This window comes from Gadus morhua, chromosome 21 (assembly GCF_902167405.1).
Source record: "Gadus morhua chromosome 21, gadMor3.0, whole genome shotgun sequence".
NCBI classification, from domain to species: Eukaryota; Metazoa; Chordata; class Actinopteri; order Gadiformes; family Gadidae; genus Gadus; species Gadus morhua.
This window is the reverse complement of record NC_044068.1, coordinates 21,196,927-21,215,826: the sequence shown is the minus strand read 5'-3', so window position 1 is coordinate 21,215,826 and position 18,900 is coordinate 21,196,927. Positions and strand designations below refer to the sequence as shown.

General features: G+C 43.8%; 1 protein-coding gene across 3 annotated transcripts; it reads left to right on the top strand.

The window, feature by feature from the left end:
* The first annotated feature begins 13,142 nt into the window (after positions 1 to 13,142).
* On the top strand, positions 13,143 to 17,175 carry LOC115534556 (uncharacterized). 3 transcript variants are annotated; one of them, XM_030345617.1, is made up of 7 exons: positions 13,143 to 13,160; positions 14,660 to 14,755; positions 15,288 to 15,329; positions 15,533 to 15,733; positions 15,865 to 16,064; positions 16,496 to 16,535; positions 16,667 to 17,175. In XM_030345617.1, exons 3-7 carry the CDS (start codon positions 15,296 to 15,298, stop codon positions 16,828 to 16,830), a joined length of 639 nt encoding a protein of 212 aa, XP_030201477.1. In that variant the 5' UTR covers positions 13,143 to 13,160; positions 14,660 to 14,755; positions 15,288 to 15,295; the 3' UTR covers positions 16,831 to 17,175. The 3 variants fall into 3 exon arrangements, with proteins under 3 accessions (XP_030201477.1, XP_030201476.1, XP_030201478.1); XM_030345616.1 differs by having other exon boundaries at positions 15,492 to 15,733; XM_030345618.1 differs by lacking the exons at positions 13,143 to 13,160; positions 15,288 to 15,329.
* The last annotated feature ends 1,725 nt before the right edge of the window (positions 17,176 to 18,900 follow it).

The following is an 18,900-nucleotide window of genomic DNA, read 5'->3' as shown; positions in this document are numbered from 1 at the left end:
GTTCATAAAATAGAATTAACTCGACATTCCCAGATTGGAAGATAGCCGGTGGAAAGATATAACCATTGTCATCCCGGATGTAAATTGCACGTAATAAATGGCTAGTGACTAGGGTCCGGTAACTTGAGCTTGGACTTGGGGAGGACGCTGGCGCTCTCTGTTTCGCCGCTTCTCCAGCCGAGCCAAAACAACATTGTTTTGTTTTGTTTTTAAATAGTTTTTTTTAATCTTTTTAACCCTTTTAAACTATTTCACTATCCGCGTCCGACCAGTAGACCTTTTCAAATCTAGCGGTTGCCTACCTGTTGCTGCTAGCACACTACCTGCAGTGTACTTTTCCCCCCGTTGCCGCCGGCACCATTATGTTGAGTTACTCCGTCAACCAGCTGATGAATCTCATAAATGTCTTCACTCCACCGGACATTACAGTGATTAAACAACTTGGACTTCTCCGCCGTCGGCGCTATATCCACAGAGGCTCCCGAAGAAAGTTCCTCAACCCACCGAAAAGTCCTGCCATCCCGGCTCACTGGTCAGTCACGCGTCTTGTCGCACCTCACATACGTCATCAGAGCGTTGTCTCCTACTGGATAAGTAGTTCACCTATCAGGGAATTGGATGGAAAACGTGGAGTGGACTCTAGTCTGCTACGTCCACTGCCAAGATGTGTTGCTTCATCCAGCAGCAAAATTGAACTTTTTAATGCCCAATCAATCAGCAACAAATCCTGCCTAATACATGATCATATACTGGATAAATGTCTGGATTTTATGTGCATCACAGAGACCTGGCACCAACCAGATACTTTCTCCTCCTTAAATGAGAGCTGTCCCCCAGGATATAGCTACCTCCAGAAAGCCCGCAGTACAGGTCGTGGTGGCGGCCTGTCGGTCATCCATCGCAGTGATCTGGAGTTATCTCTGCAGCCCCTGCCTGAACTCTCTTCATTTGAATGCCTTGCTTTTAAATGTAAGCCCCCTTCCTCTGTGCTGTTCCTCCTTATTTACCGACCACCAAAACCGAACACATCTTTCATCCCTGAGATGTCAAATCTTCTCACAACTTTCTGCACATCCTCTGCCGACGTTATCATTTTAGGTGATATGAACATCCACGTCGATACCCCCTCCTGCCGCTTTGCTGCTGAATTTCTTCAGCTATTGGACTGCTTTAATTTAAAGCAACTTGTTGATGTCCCCACACACACCAGGGGGCACACCTTGGACCTGGTCATCACAAACTCTGCCCCTCTCACAAACCTGCAGGTGTATGACCTTGGTGTCTCTGACCACAAGATCATTTCTATGGAGTTGCCATCCTCATCCAGCCTCTCAAAGCCTAGACGAAATATCAGTTTTAGAAATCTCAAAAACATTAACCAAGAACACCTGTCAGCAGACTTTCAGCATCTCTCCACACTTTTCTCATCAGCCGACGAAGCAGTGGACTACTACAACAGCCATCTGAGTAGCCTCCTGGATCACCATGCACCTGTTAAAACCAGAGCAGTCACCTTCACCCGCCCAGCTCCCTGGTTTTCAGATGGGCTGCGGAAGATGAAGGCAGCAGGGCGAGTCCTTGAGCGGCAATACAAAACATCTGGCCTCACTGTTCACAATCAAATCTACCGGGAGCACCAACTACAGTATTCAAAGTCCCTTAAAGAGGCAAGGTCACTTTTTTACTCTGACGCCATCAGAAACAATCCAGGAAACTCCAAACGGCTCTTCTCTACGGTCAACCATCTTCTCAAACCACAATCCCCCCCACTTACTGGCACCACAGAAGAACAGTGCAATCACTTCATGGATTTTTTCAAATCAAAGATTGCACATATTCGTTCTGCTCTTTCTGGTCCTCCCACCCAAACCGTTCCCCCATATACATATGCCATTTCACAACCCCTAAACTGCTTTCCTGTGGTTTCATCAGAAGAGGTGCAGAACATCATCAGGAAGATGAAACCCTCCACCTGTGCCCTGGACCCTCTCCCAACCTCCCTGGTAAAAACCCATGTCACAGTCTTAAGTCCCCTGATCGCCTCTGTTATAAATCACTCTCTCCAAACTGGTCACGTTCCCCCCGTCTTAAAGAAAGCCATAATCAGACCACTGCTCAAAAAACACACCCTTGACCCAGAAGTCCTATCACACTACAGGCCCATCTCCAATCTCCCCTTCATATCCAAAGTACTTGAGAAAGCAGTTGCCACTCACCTTCAAAACCACCTCAAACTAAACAACCTCTATGAAAAATTCCAGTCCGGTTTCCGCTCCGCCCACAGCACAGAAACAGCACTCGTAAGAGTTACAAACGACCTCCTGAGGTCATCCGACGCTGGCTCCCCCTCCCTCCTCATCCTTCTGGATCTCTCTGCTGCTTTTGACACAGTCGACCATGACATTCTTCTAAACCGCCTCCACCTCACCACTGGACTCACTGGCACTCCCCTCAGTTGGTTTCAGTCATACCTCAAAAACCGGATAGAATGCATCTCCCTGGGTCCCTCCAAATCGAACCCACACACAGTCACTTGCGGTGTCCCCCAGGGTTCAGTCCTTGGCCCCATCCTCTTTATCCTCTACCTCATCCCCCTTGGTCAGGTCATCAGCCGCCACGGTTTCTCATTCCACTGCTATGCCGACGACACACAGCTCTATGTCAATGCCACAGCTGCCACCCCACCTTTAACATCACCGTCATCCCCATCAAAACTCACCACGTGCCTGGAGGAGATAAAGGCATGGATGGAGCACAATTTCCTCCAACTCAACAGCGCCAAAACCGAAGCCATCCTGATCGGCACCTCTCACCAGACCAAATCATCATCCATAACCAGCATCAGCTTTTCTGGCTCAAATATCCCTCTCTCATCAACAGTAACAAATCTTGGTGTAAAAATGGACCCCCAGCTCACTTTTGAATCCCATATCAACCACCTCTGCAAGACCTCCTTCTATCACCTCCGCAACATTTCCAAACTCCGCCCCATTCTCTCACTCTCAGACTCCGAAAAACTAGTCCATGCCTTTATCTCCTCCAGACTGGACTACTGTAACGCACTACTCATCGGGATCCCTAGCAAGAGCCTGCAGAGGCTTCAATACGTACAAAACTCTGCAGCTAGGATCCTGATGAGAGTCCGTAAGCATGAGCACATTACCCCCATCCTCCACTCACTCCACTGGCTTCCGGTTTCCAACCGGATTGAGTATAAGGTTTCCGTCCTCACTCACCAATCTATCCATGGACATGCCCCCCCATACCTCAAAGAACTTCTCATCCCACATAGCACAACACGCTCCCTCCGCTCCACTCACTCTAACCTCCTCCACATACCCAGAACCAAACTGAGGACCATGGGAGATAGGGCCTTCAGTGTTGCCGCCCCACGCCTGTGGAATGCCCTCCCTGACACCTTGAGGGCACCACAATCCACTGATTGTTTTAAAAAAGGTCTTAAAACATTTCTTTTTAAAAAAACCTTTGGCTCGCACTCTTAGATGTTTTTAAAACCCCCTTTTTATTTTTATTTTTGTTTTTAACCTGTAGCCCTTTGAGATCTTCGGATGAAAAGGGCACTATAAATTAAATTTATTATTATTATTATTATTAAGATTGTTCTCGATATGCAGTAGCCTAGGCCATAACATTACAATATTTCATGGATGCAAGCAAACCAAGACAATCAATCTATACCTATAGCCTACATAATAATACATTATCTAATAATAAATTTAATTTAGAGGCGCCTATGGCGACACATTAGTGCCATAATTCACTGATGTGATAAAAGCGCAAAACCTCGCGAAAGATGTTTTTACGCTCTCGCTCGAATTTAATTTTGACACTATGGGGGAGGGAACCAAGGCAGGGCGGGCTTTCCTATGATTGGCCGTTTCTGAAGCGCGATATTTGATTGACAGCCCTCCTCACATTCAATTCTGAATTGTACAGTAAATGGCTGAAACGATAGTTACGTATTGTAACTCCAGATTCTATGAGTATAGGCGCAGCCTTTTAAGTGTCGGCCTCATTGTCCTTTAAATAGCTGAAGAAAAGCTGTTTATTGGGAGCAGAACGCCGGCGCCCGACTATATCTGCGAAATGCGGACGTCGTTGAGGCACGCCGCACGCGGACGTAATTGAGGCCCACGCTGTTGGTGGTCGGGGATTACAAATTTTTCAGTGCTACGGCTCACGCCTAGGGATAACCCAATAGCGATAGCCTTAAAAGGCTGCGCCTATACTCATAGAATCTAGAGTTACAATAAGTAACTATCGTTTCAGCCATTTACTGTACAATTCAGAATTGAATGAGAGGAGGGCTGAGGAGGGCTGTCAAATCAAATATCGCGCTTCAGAAACGGCCAATCATAGGAAAGCCCGCCCTGCCTTGGTTCCCTCCCCCATAGTGCCAAAATTAAATTCGAGCGAGAGCGTAAAAACATCTTTTGCGAGAGGTTTTGCGCGCGCTGAGGTAATTTGCGCGCGCGAGAGGCTGTTTTGCACTATGGGTAGTGAGCACCACCCCAATTTCGTTGTACAAGTTTGCACAATGACAATAAAGTCTGAATCTGAATCTGTTAGGAGCCAGGGGTGCGTTCGTATTACGCAGTAACGCACTGCATTTTTCGGACAGTAACGTAACGGCGTTGTAACAACGGAAATAGTAATTAATTTGATTACCCCGTTATTGAAAAAATAACGGCGTGGGTGTTACTAGCTTCATACTTGCTAGGTGTTCAGTAGCACTAGCTGTAAAGACCTTTTTACCCTAGGTTGGATTATTCAGCAACGGCACATATTTTTCAGGTGGTGAAGCATCAACCCAGACACAATTGCCAGCTAAATCTTTCCCCAGAATGACATGGACTCCATTGATTGGCAAAGCAGGACGAACCCCGATGAGGACCTCACCATTTACGAAGCCAAAAAGCCAAAATCCCCATCCCAAGATTGTTCTCGATATGCAGTAGCCTAGGCCATAACATTACAATATTTCATGGATGCAAGCAAACCAAGACAATCAATCTATACCTATAGCCTACATAATAATACATTATCTAATAATAAATTTAATTTAGAGGCGCCTATGGCGACACATTAGTGCCATAATTCACTGATGTGATAAAAGCGCAAAACCTCGCGAAAGATGTTTTTACGCTCTCGCTCGAATTTAATTTTGACACTATGGGGGAGGGAACCAAGGCAGGGCGGGCTTTCCTATGATTGGCCGTTTCTGAAGCGCGATATTTGATTGACAGCCCTCCTCACATTCAATTCTGAATTGTACAGTAAATGGCTGAAACGATAGTTACATATTGTAACTCCAGATTCTATGAGTATAGGCGCAGCCTTTTAAGTGTCGGCCTCATTGTCCTTTAAATAGCTGAAGAAAAGCTGTTTATTGGGAGCAGAACGCCGGCGCCCGACTATATCTGCGAAATGCGGACGTCGTTGAGGCACGCCGCACGCGGACGTAATTGAGGCCCACGCTGTTGGTGGTCGGGGATTACAAATTTTTCAGTGCTACGGCTCACGCCTAGGGATAACCCAATAGCGATAGCCTTAAAAGGCTGCGCCTATACTCATAGAATCTAGAGTTACAATAAGTAACTATCGTTTCAGCCATTTACTGTACAATTCAGAATTGAATGAGAGGAGGGCTGAGGAGGGCTGTCAAATCAAATATCGCGCTTCAGAAACGGCCAATCATAGGAAAGCCCGCCCTGCCTTGGTTCCCTCCCCCATAGTGCCAAAATTAAATTCGAGCGAGAGCGTAAAAACATCTTTTGCGAGAGGTTTTGCGCGCGCTGAGGTAATTTGCGCGCGCGAGAGGCTGTTTTGCACTATGGGTAGTGAGCACCACCCCAATTTCGTTGTACAAGTTTGCACAATGACAATAAAGTCTGAATCTGAATCTGTTAGGAGCCAGGGGTGCGTTCGTATTACGCAGTAACGCACTGCATTTTTCGGACAGTAACGTAACGGCGTTGTAACAACGGAAATAGTAATTAATTTGATTACCCCGTTATTGAAAAAATAACGGCGTGGGTGTTACTAGCTTCATACTTGCTAGGTGTTCAGTAGCACTAGCTGTAAAGACCTTTTTACCCTAGGTTGGATTATTCAGCAACAGCACATATTTTTCAGGTGGTGAAGCATCAACCCAGACACAATTGCCAGCTAAATCTTTCCCCAGAATGACATGGACTCCATTGATTGGCAAAGCAGGACGAACCCCGATGAGGACCTCACCATTTACGAAGCCAAAAAGCCAAAATCCCCATCCCAAGATTGTTCTCGATATGCAGTAGCCTAGGCCATAACATTACAATATTTCATGGATGCAAGCAAACCAAGACAATCAATCTATACCTATAGCCTACATAATAATACATTATCTAATAATAAATTTAATTTAGAGGCGCCTATGGCGACACATTAGTGCCATAATTCACTGATGTGATAAAAGCGCAAAACCTCGAAAGATGTTTTTACGCTCTCGCTCGAATTTAATTTTGACACTATGGGGGAGGGAACCAAGGCAGGGCGGGCTTTCCTATGATTGGCCGTTTCTGAAGCGCGATATTTGATTGACAGCCCTCCTCACATTCAATTCTGAATTGTACAGTAAATGGCTGAAACGATAGTTACGTATTGTAACTCCAGATTCTATGAGTATAGGCGCAGCCTTTTAAGTGTCGGCCTCATTGTCCTTTAAATAGCTGAAGAAAAGCTGTTTATTGGGAGCAGAACGCCGGCGCCCGACTATATCTGCGAAATGCGGACGTCGTTGAGGCACGCCGCACGCGGACGTAATTGAGGCCCACGCTGTTGGTGGTCGGGGATTACAAATTTTTCAGTGCTACGGCTCACGCCTAGGGATAACCCAATAGCGATAGCCTTAAAAGGCTGCGCCTATACTCATAGAATCTAGAGTTACAATAAGTAACTATCGTTTCAGCCATTTACTGTACAATTCAGAATTGAATGAGAGGAGGGCTGAGGAGGGCTGTCAAATCAAATATCGCGCTTCAGAAACGGCCAATCATAGGAAAGCCCGCCCTGCCTTGGTTCCCTCCCCCATAGTGCCAAAATTAAATTCGAGCGAGAGCGTAAAAACATCTTTTGCGAGAGGTTTTGCGCGCGCTGAGGTAATTTGCGCGCGCGAGAGGCTGTTTTGCACGCGCTGAGGTAATTTGCGCGCGCGAGATGCTGTTTTGCGCGCGCAGAGATCATTTGCGCGCTCGCAGTTAATATCTACGCGTGTGGAATAATATAATACGCCCGAATGCATCTTTTATCACATTAGTGAATTATGGCACTAATGTGTCGCCATAGGCGCCTGATGACAACATAACAACACACACACACACACACGGACACACTATAAACACACTGGTAAAGCAACACTGACATAGGAGCCTGCATTGGCTAAAGTTGTTGGGATGCACGTTATTTTATAACAGGGAGAGGCAAAGTTGTGCATTACAATGCAAACACGACAATAATTGGCACCATTCTTGCGCACTCAGAAGAACATGAACTGAATAAATGCCAGATATATAGCACATCAGAGACGGGCACACAATCAGTGCACTTGCAAATGAGAGCCTGCAGTATGACCGATCTTGTGACATTATTTAACCATCCATCTACAGCTAATACGATCAGACAGATACATCATTATCACATATAAGCCCACAACAAGCCAAACATCACCACGGCAGGTTCGCTCCCTCTCGCACATTCACACAATCACTCCAACTTCTCCAACTCCAAGGCAAGGCTGTTTCACTAAGACCACAAACAACCACAACTAACCAGCCTACCTATCCACAACAATGCACAACAATCAGTTCTATACATTGTGTCTATCTTCTGTTTGACGCACATGGCTAATTTGCATACTCGCACAGGACTGTCGGCTCCGCTTGGCAAAAAAATTGAACGTATTTGTGAATACATTTTTTGAATACTGAATACTGGACATGGTGAGCTCCAACGGTGACAAGACAGCATACAGGGAGGAACTCCAGAGGCTCACAGCCTGGTGTTCAGCTAATAACCTTTTGCTGAACGCCAGCAAAACCAAGGAGATGATATTTGACTGGAGCGGGACGAGAGGTGACCTCACCCCACTCCAGATAGACGGGGTCTGCGTGGAGAGGGTCTCCTTCAAGTTTCTGGGGATGCAGGTCAGTAAGGACCTAACCTGGCACACCAACAAGGCTGCGGTGGTCGGAAAGGCTCAGCAGAGGCTATTTTTTCTAAGACTGCTGAGGAAATGCCAGGTGGGGACAAAGCTGCTGCAGACCTTTTACCACTCTGCTGTTGAAAGTGTACTGGTATATGGCATTATGGGGTGGTATGCAAACAGCACAGCCAAAGACAGGAAAACCCTGCAGGGGGTTATTAAGACGGCAGGAAAAATCATCGGCTGCCCCCTGCCCTCCCTGGAGGACATTGCCACCTCCCGGGGGCTGAATAGGGAAAAAAAGATTTATGAGTGACCCCTCACACCCCGGCCATGGCCTCTTCCAACTCCTCCCTTCGGGTGGGAGATAGAGGTCCCTTGGGAGCCGGACAAACAGGCTGAGGAATACCTACTACCCCTGGGCAATTCGTCTACTAAACGCCTAACCCCCCCCCCCCCCCCCCCCCTCCCCCAATGGACATGTGAAATCTTCTACCATATATATATATATTTTTTTAAAAGACACTTATATTTTAGGTCTGCATATTTATATTTATTGTGCCTATTTCTGTTTGTGTTTGTATTTTGCTTTTTGCACTGCTTTATTTTGCACTATGGGTAGTGAGCACCACCCCAATTTCGTTGTACAAGTTTGCACAATGACAATAAAGTCTGAATCTGAATCTGTTAGGAGCCAGGGGTGCGTTCGTATTACGCAGTAACGCACTGCATTTTTCGGACAGTAACGTAACGGCGTTGTAACAACGGAAATAGTAATTAATTTGATTACCCCGTTATTGAAAAAATAACGGCGTGGGTGTTACTAGCTTCATACTTGCTAGGTGTTCAGTAGCACTAGCTGTAAAGACCTTTTTACCCTAGGTTGGATTATTCAGCAATGGCACATATTTTTCAGGTGGTGAAGCATCAACCCAGACACAATTGCCAGCTAAATCTTTCCCCAGAATGACATGGACTCCATTGATTGGCAAAGCAGGACGAACCCCGATGAGGACCTCACCATTTACGAAGCCAAAAAGCCAAAACTGATTTTGTGCAAAGGAACACAGAGTGTATCTAACCCCATTCCCTGCCCCAGCACACAGTTACCTGTGTCAGTGTCCTGAGAAAAGGGCAAAGCAGTCGACAATATGAATGAGTCCCTTGCTTCTGTATCTCGCAAAATTCCAACTCTACTTGACCACCAGACAAAAATCCATCAGAGATAAATGCCTCAACACCAGAAAATTCCTCATTCTCAGCTTCAGGGACGTGCACAGGGGGGTTGCTCAGGTTGCTTGGGCAACTGCCCATATGCCCTCCTTGACTCAGGTTGCCCTTCCGAGGTAAACAATTTTTTTTATTTTTTTTAAATAATTTAATGGATGCAGAATTTCATGTAGGCCCAGATAAAAAAAATCGCCACTCGAAACATTTCATAAAGTAAGCGTAGCCTCATCAATTCCGTTCGGGCACTGAGAGTGAAAGTCAGTAGGGGGAGGGCAAACTCTGCCGCGCGGCAACAGCCGCTTTTGCCGCCTCCCCTCTGCCGCCCTTCCCTCATTGAAATGAATGGAGGCGGCGAGTTGCCGCGCGGCGTGTGAAAGCTGCTTTACGTAGCTGCAGCGCTGCACGCGACCGGAACACCGGCGCCTGTGAGACGACTGCCTTGATGTTGTCGGAAAAGGTGAATTTGAGATGTATAACAAACAAACAATCATCACGTTTTATGAAATGAATTACAATCTTCATAAATCCAGGCTCAGTCTGCCACGTAACGTTTTGCCTAAATAATCAGACAGCTAGCTTGCAGACAAGCAGCCCGTTATCACATAGTCTACACATTTTTTGGTAGGCAAACTAAGCTACATGTCTGCAGATAGTTAGTTTCTAACATTTCGTTTTAACAAGAAGAATAAAAGATGGAAGTAATGCATCACATGAATTCTTTCATTCAAAATGGTTCATGCCTAAATCTTATCACTATTTTGGGTATTGTTTGTTATTGTTAAGTGAAGCCGAAATGCCCAGTGAAAAGAGGAGGATTCAGGAGAGAGAGAGACAACTAAAGGAGGCAGCAAAGAGGAGCACATCACTACCCTGTCCGAAATCCGAAATCAGTGTGGTCAAGAGTGGCTGTCTGACCTCCTCCTGCTGTCCATAGAGAAGGACATACCAATCGACAAAGAAGAGGTTCTGAAGGCTTCTCTTTTGAAGCTTTGCATTTTTTATATGTCAATTTGGAGAAACTTATCAGTGGCTTGATAGGATGTTGTTTAATTATGTTTGTGTTCATGTTATGTTCTTCTTCTTCAAGTCATGTTTTTCTGCATTATCGTTAGTAGTAGTTATTTCAGTGTTTTGCTTATTTGTATTAATATATTAATAAAGACCCTTTTATTCTCAGTCCTTCATATAGCCTGTCAGTTTTTTTTTTTTTTGGGGGGGGGGTGCCCTTTTTTCAGGTCAGAGCAACTGCCCCTCAAAATTCCTGTGCACGTCCCTGCTCAGCTTTATAGAGGACCATCTTAGAGACAACTGGAAGATTCCTAACTGGAACCGTTAGAGCAGCTGGTTTAACAAATGTATTGCCTCCTCAGATTAATCCGCTTTCCAGGAAAGTATTTACAAAACTCATCAAAGCCGCCTGAATGTGAATAATGGTTCGGCTTTGTAGACGCGGACCACACCATTTTAGCACAGCGACCAACATTGGTCGATGTAGCATGCACCTCTGGGACACAGCTTCTCCCCAACTTTCCTTTATGAGCCAAAATATATTTGTCTGCTAACGTTGCTGCTTCATTAACAGTGTTTACCCAACGCTCAGCAATATGACTTAATAATAACTCTCCTTTATGAGCCAGAATATACTCAGAATATACAACTTCAGCTGGAATACAATCTCTGAAATGTTCCAACACAATGATATCACAGAGGTCTTCAAAATGAATGACCTCTAAAACTCACCATCTCCATATCTTGAAATGTTTCTTTTTCCACATTAGTCTGTCTATCAGCCTTTTCCCAGGACCTGAGTGTTGCCGATAGGCCTCTGGCAACAACTCGTATGCTATAAGCACTGCATATTTTACAGTGAAATAGGTCTGAGAGGCCGCTGCCCTAAGAGCAGAATAGGCTTCTTGGCCCTTTCCTGTGAACACTAATTGTATCATGACCACCCTGTCAGAGTCAGGCCAACCTCTCATATCTGCTATACGTTCAAAAAGTGTAAAGGATGTGTCTGGAACTTTCTCGTCAAACCTTGGTATCAGACGTAAATTATTAACCACATCAAACCCTTTTAACCGTTCTTTAGTGGGTGTTCCAGACCATTCTGGACCCTCAGGATTACCCACCATAATACCTGCTTTAATAAGGTCTAATCTGTACTGCTGCAACCCTATTTTTTCCCTTTCCAAAGACTGTCTTACCCGCTCTTTATCAATTTCCAACTTATCTCTTTCCATCTGCAAGAGCAACAGCTTATTTTGCTGCTCAAATGTTAGAACTACTGAAGGACAAACAACCTCAACAGCAGTATTACTCTTTACTGCTGGCAAAACAGCACTTTCAATTAAAGCACCCCTCAATACCTCTTTAATTTCCTCTTTTAACTGATTATCCCAAATGTCAACCTCATAATGCTCCACAGGCTTTAACAGTTGGTCTCATGTGCAACTATTCAAAATTGCCTCAGAGGGACACTGAACAAAACTACTGACAGAAGCCATATTGAAACAATTTTGATTACAAAAACCAAACCTCCCCACTAACTGCCTATCCAAAACTGAATAGTCTCAACCCCCTGCCGTGTTCTTTTTGGAAAAAGTCTGCCGAATCAGGATCGCTTTAACTCCCTTTATTTGGTAAAGTTTTGGACTAGTCTCCATGAAGCAAAAGGAGGGGAATTGGTATGCGTCTTTGTGCTGTCCCTTGCGGCTATGTTCTCAATGCCTCGTTTTATATGTTAAGACCCTTATTGTACTATCAAAGAAGTGTCGGGCTACTTCTAGCCTTTTAAATGGTTTAAAATAGCGATTTAGTTTTTACCATAACCACTGCCCCCATTTGTTCAAAGTTTATAGCGTTTTGATAAAATCGGCTAAAGACAGCCAACTGAAGAAAGCGTCTATATGCGTTTTTTGTGCTCAAAAACGAACGTTTCAACACGTTATCATACAAAACATATCCCAAATCCGTTTTACACTGGAATTCCCCTTTAAGTAGCCTACTTATCACATTGATCTGTGAACTTACAAAACTGATAAAAAACACACTGGTTAATATTCTATGTTGAGTACAACACATCTTACTTACATTTACATTTAAATATATTTCACTTTTATCCAAAGGGACTTACAATAAGTACATTTGTCATAAGAAAGTGAAACAATATAGCCTATTGCTGTCGGTACAAGGATGTTCATAGAACCAAGTGCAAAGCACCAATCGCTAGGTTTACCCATTCCTCGTATACAACAAAGTTAGCTAGGACAATGTAGCAGGATGGGCCTTTAACTAGTGCTGCAGTACCGGCCTATCACTGTTGGGTGCGCTGCCTATAAAGGTGGGTGGTTGTGCACTGGGAGCCATCTTGCCTGGGAGCTCCTGGCTGCCCCGCCTCCTGTTATCACTCCTGTTATCACCGCACCTGATCGCCTTTTAGCTGGATCGTGCAGCTCGCCGTTGTTTGGCAGTTCATTGGCCGGGTCTTCCTTCTTCCGTATCGACCCCAGTTGTAGGGCGTGCGAGTGTTTTCCTCCTCTACCTGTTGCAGCGGGGATGTTCATTCAACTCCTGACGGGTTGACGTGTGTGTGGGCGGTATCTGCCAGCACGTTCCCCCCCTCTTCACGCTGCTGTTGGCCGGCTGCTGTTTTGTCCACTGGTTTATATAGCCAACACATCCACCCTACTCTGCATCTCCTACTGTGCTGTACCTGCCACCGAGTATGGTGATTGCTGCCTCATTATCTTGATCTATTCATTTAACCGACTTCTAACTGATCTTATTTATGATATTATTTGTGTTTTGTGGGTTGCTTTGCATGTTTGTTTTGGTTTAATTCGTTTTCTTAGTTATTTTTGGTTTGGCTTAATTGCTTTACTTATTCATTTGGATTTATCAGTTTGGATGAATCTCCATTACTTTTGTTGTTATTTGCCCTCCCCTTTTTGTGTAGTGTGTGTGTGTGTGTGTGTGTGTGTGTGTGTGTGTGTGTGTGTGTGTGTGTGTGTGTGTGTGTGTGTGTGTGTGTGTGTGTGTGTGTGTGTGTGTGTGTGTGTGTGTGTGTGTGTGTGTGTGTGTGTTCGCTTTAGTGTGGTTATGTGAACATATTTTATTGAGAAGTCATGTTTAAAGATCATATATATATTAATTAAAAGGAATTGAATTTGTATGCTGGACCCAGTCTCAAGCTTTCATTAGTAAACGAACTTGTGTGCTTTAACTGAGGTTAATCTAACTCTCCAGGTGAAATTCGTGAGGTGCGTTCAAGTTCAGCGAACATAGGCGAACGTTCGCAACGAACGCGTTGACATTAAACAATTAATTTTGAACGATTTTTGAACACCGTTCTAAACAAACTGTAAACGAAAAAAATGGATACGAAAGCCATGGTATTAGCGGCAGCCTCCATGTTAATGGAAGAGTTTACAGAAGAGGGTGTGCAAGTGGTCGACCTCGTTGAAAGCCTACTGCAGACAACCACAATTCAAGAATAGAGGGCTACGTCACCGAAGTTGTACCCACTTACTGCGATATAACGTTCAAATCGCATTTTAGGATGCAAAAGACAACAGTTGAAGTAAGGGTGTAGATAGGCTATATGAAACGTTTTATCTATTGCTTTCTGTGTAGGAAAGGAGTAAATGATTTCAATATAGTTTAGTTTAATGCCATGGCAACGAATGTCACGTAGCCGAAGAGAGCACCGCGATCCATCTCTGTTTGTGGAGAACTACCTCTTCAGACAGTTTGCCTATGTTCGTAAACGTTTGCTTGCTTATGTTCGTTTAACGGAAAATGTTTAAAATCGTTCGCGAACGTTCGCTCATGTTTGCGATTCTGAACGCACCTCAGCGTTGTTGGCAACTTGTCACTAGTTCTTTAACTAAACTCTATCTTATTGGTTCCTCGACCGCCGAATGCCACAACAAGATGCTACAAAACTAAGTAGGCCTACTATAACTAAATACGACACACACTAAGTGCGTAAGTGCGAGTCTCTAGGTGAATGCACTTACGATTTTTTTATGAATAACAAAATCACGTTTCAATGTATCAGTGAATCAATTGTCATGTTTTTATATACAACATACAGAATAAATACATACGTGTGTGTGTGTGTGTGTGTGTGTGTGTGTGTGTGTGTGTGTGTGTGTGTGTGTGTGTGTGTGTGTGTGTGTGTGTGTGTGTGTGTGTGTGTGTGTGTGTGTGTGTGTGTCGAGTTAGGCAGTGCGCAGGCGCGGGAGTTCCAAAGCGAAACTGACTACGAACCAGACTGCTGCTCTACGGTACCGGAGAAACGTTTAACAAACTGATATCAGGGTAAGAATACGCCTCCTCAAAAGAGATGATCTTTAACCACTTGTCCGTGTTTCACTGTTTCTAATTGTCCTATTGATGACAACTGTTACAGGCATTATTTGCGTTTTTATCAGAGTAGTCCGTTCAAACAGAGCTAAAGTAAACCTATGTCCCCATTGTAGTGCTATGTTCACTTATGATCCTTCAAACGAAGTTGTCATGTTAACACCTTATTTGATAACCGGACGTAGTCTGAAAAAATTCGCTACCTCTCACGTCAGCCCTTGTTCGGCTGATTCAATGCATTTGCCACAAAGGACAGAATACACGCGCTCTCCAAATGTAACGACTTTGACCACGGAGTAGCGATTGTCGGCCAGCTTGAGCGCACTGTACAGAACCAGATGACAGACCTACAGAAACGCATGATGGACCTACAGAACAACATGAACGAAAAACACGCTGCAGCTCTAGAGGGAATAACAGCATGAAAAGTTGTTCTCCATCAGAACTTAAAGGACAACACTGACCAGTCTTGTTTCCTTTTATGTAGCGTCCAGAATGTACAGCCTAAGTAAATGGTTTGGGAGCGAAGGTAGGGCTATACGTTCACATTGATCAAGCCAATGAATAGATCCTTGTCAATAATTTTTATTTTCCTCTTGCTAAAGACCAATTCCAGAATAATGGCTAAACACAAATTACCATAATGCCTTAAATTGAGTTAGTAGTGTTTTGTCGGTTGATTATTTTTCAGTGGTTGTAATGACGGACTGAAAGACATTTATTTACTCAAAGGAATGCGGATGAGGAGTTTCTACAGTGTGAACGGCAGTAATGGCTGTAGTCTCCGCATCTGTGAGGAATTTAAGCTAAAGTTGAAGGCCAAGGGTCAGACTGAGGTGATGTTACCAAACCAATGTGACTACCTCCTGGCCTTCTGTACCATCAGTACACGGCCGGGTATTGATATCCATGAGACTATGGAGAAATGTCCAGGTGAGGACTGCAATGGAGTTCAAAATAATGAATCTATTAACCCCAAATGATCCCTGTTATTATATATTCTTGTTCTTTGTCTGGCCCTCCCTTTCTGCTTTCTCCCACACTCCTCTTGTTTCACAATGCAGGTGGAAAGCAGGTTATTTTGGTGGTGCTACATCATACCTATGACCATGGAAAGTTTGTCTCTCCCAAGGCAAAAGAGATTTCAGCAAACATCCTCCTCAGTGTGGACGTCATGTTCTATGAGGGAAAGATGCTGGAATGCCCCCACAATGAAAGGGAATTTGATAAGATCCTGAAAATAGTTGGATACCCCTATTCTACGGTATTTTAAAAAAATCCAGATATGCCATGAAAAACGTAGATAAATCACACCACAGAATCACATGTATAATAACATATATGGGGACATTTCTGTTGAAATTAGCTTGGAGATTTTGTCTGCCAGACAGTTTGGCCTCGACGGTATAATAGCCCTGATGGTTAATATAATTTCAATTACTTCCATTTCACACCGCACATTTTGACCAATACTTCTGGAAAATCACATCGCCTGTATGGTCGTTATTGTCATTTATGACATAAACATTAATATCTCTTCAAAATTAGTTTGATGACTTGGAAACAGAGGACAAAAACAACCATTGCAACGATTCACTTTTGCCTCCTTTTGTGAACAGGAACATTGAAAATGTCATTGCAAATTGTGCAAATATATATTTTTCTTTATTAACATCTGTGCTTTTCAATTCCCAGTTCAACCGTTTGAAAAACTGGGTCATCCGCATGTGCTATTGTAAGTATGATACAAATTGAAATAACATTTGAGTAATCATTGATCTGTAAAGCAACATGAGACTAATTCTCACAATACCTACAACTTCTATAACACTGAATATTCCAAATGTATTTTTTTCTTAATCTTAGGGTTGGTAAAACCGAAGGTGCTGCTGGCTATTCTCGTGTTCGGAGGGACACTGTGGTTTATTTTCTCCAATCGAGAAGTACCAAAGAAAGATCGCAGTCTCTTCCGCAAGGACTCTGCCAGTTTATGGAACTACTTGCCAACATTTTCGAGTCCATCACCTTGATGAATCTAGTAATTAAGGATGCTGTTTGTAACATGTTGATGGATGTAATTATTCCAGGTGCTGTAGATAAGATTTGAAATAGCGGAAGAGAGCAAGCCAAACAAAAATATGTTCTCACCGAGCATTCCACTCACTAATAGCTGAATGATGCATGGCATTTCTATACAATTATTAAACTCTATATAATATAATAATAGATCTTAAATCTATCATTTATGAATTAAATACATCAAAACGTCTAACTATAATCTAGATAAATAGGGTTTGTTTACAACCAACTGTGTTAATGTGTTGCACCAAATGTGTATCCAATTCATAAAGGAAATAAAATACTGAAGATATATATTTTAGTGACTATGTATAATGATGTAGCCCATACACTGGTACACAACCAACATTAGCTATTCCAGGCCTCCAGTGTATAACAAATACCGGCAAAAAATGCTTAATTACAAAATAGTACAAAAAAATAGGTTTAGGTTCGTAACACACACACTTGAAAATATACAGCAGCAGGTCCCATGCCTCAACCACACAGTAAGAATAGATCACAATCATCAACCAACGAACCAATCAATACACAGCGCTAGATGCTGATGTGTTATAGTATAGGTTATACTGGGAGAGGTTGATGCTGCTGCTAAGATTATAATGGGAGTTGTTGATGCTGCTGGTAGAGTCACTCAAACATCACAGCGAGTTCGCACGAGACGGTTTTTAGTGGGCACGAGACAGTGACTAGTTGGTCCGGGAACCCATCTCGTGCGGAATATATATAATATATGTATGTATGCTATGTACAGTGTTGTGCCTGGACGCGTTCATTGAACGATAGTTCATGAACTCGTTCATATTTTCGGCGAACGTGAACTGAACGTACTGTATCACTGCCTGATGAACGTTACTGTGAACTCGTTCATTCTGGTGTCTGTGAACGGCACGCGCACTCGGTTTAACTTCGTTCAATTGACCTTTCGCAAAAGCCCCGCCCCCCTTAGTTACCGTTGCTAGCCCGACAAGCTTCTTGACGCCGACGGAGTGTCAACACAGTGTCATGTCGGGGAAAAATATAGTGGTGCATGTCAGTGACTCTTTTTGGAGCAATACTTGTGCGATATCCTCCAGATCGAGGCAAAAGGGGTTACAGTATGCGGTGGAGGGATACATTAAAAACATTAAAATAAACAAAGAAGGGGACACTACGACTGTCGAGGCGAAAGCGTACCGGTCAATGGCAAAATCAGAGAAACCCCATGATCTCTACCTCACATGCAACGAGCACAGCCTTTTGGACCAGTTATGCTCTTGCACTGCCGGGTAAGTTCAGGACACTTGTATACTTCAGGAGGATGTTGACTGAAATATTTAAATTAGTTAGATAGTCAACATCCTTTCAACTATCCTTTCTAGCAAGAAGCAACGTCATCAGAGTCTAGCTTGTTACAATATGTTGTTACAACATGGATGTAAGGTTACATATCAAGGCACTCTAATATTGCAATAACTAGCTAGTAACATTATTGTCATAAGGCTGGTTGACATAAGCAATTCATAGTCACTGCAAATAGCATTTCCAAAACAAACACCTAATGCTACTTCTGGCTTAAATCAGTTCACCAGGTTTTTGCTCTCACATTGTGGGCCTTATGTACACCCTGGAACTGTGCCGTGCCAGACATAATGACATCTCCTCCACAAGCCAGCCTCAGCAGTGGCACAAAGCCAGGGGTAAAAAAATAACTGGACAACCTGTGAGCAGTGGTGGTAGCCAAGGCCAAAGTCAACCGCAAGCGGAAACCCATCATGTCCAGCTATATCCACAATAAGTAAGTATTTTACTTTCCATGTACTCTACAGCAACACCATCAGTCACACTGTTCTGAACATATTCCTGTGTACTGTGTAACATGATAGACAATAATACTCACCTCTGAATGTATTTGTTAAAGGAAAGAGTTAGGGACAGCAGTGTATGGTCTACTGAGGGAGATGTCAGATGCACCTATAAGCTACATTGCTGATGAAACTGCACCTGAGGTAGAAGTTGGAGGCAGGAAGTATGCAGTGGGG

Bases quoted from the DNA above. Each gene is read 5' to 3' on its own strand.
- LOC115534556 (XM_030345616.1), top strand. The intron at 15,734-15,864 runs GTGAGGACTGCA...TTCACAATGCAG, and splicing joins GACTATGGAGAAATGTCCAG to GTGGAAAGCAGGTTATTTTG. The intron at 16,065-16,495 runs GTATTTTAAAAA...TTCAATTCCCAG, and splicing joins TTGGATACCCCTATTCTACG to TTCAACCGTTTGAAAAACTG.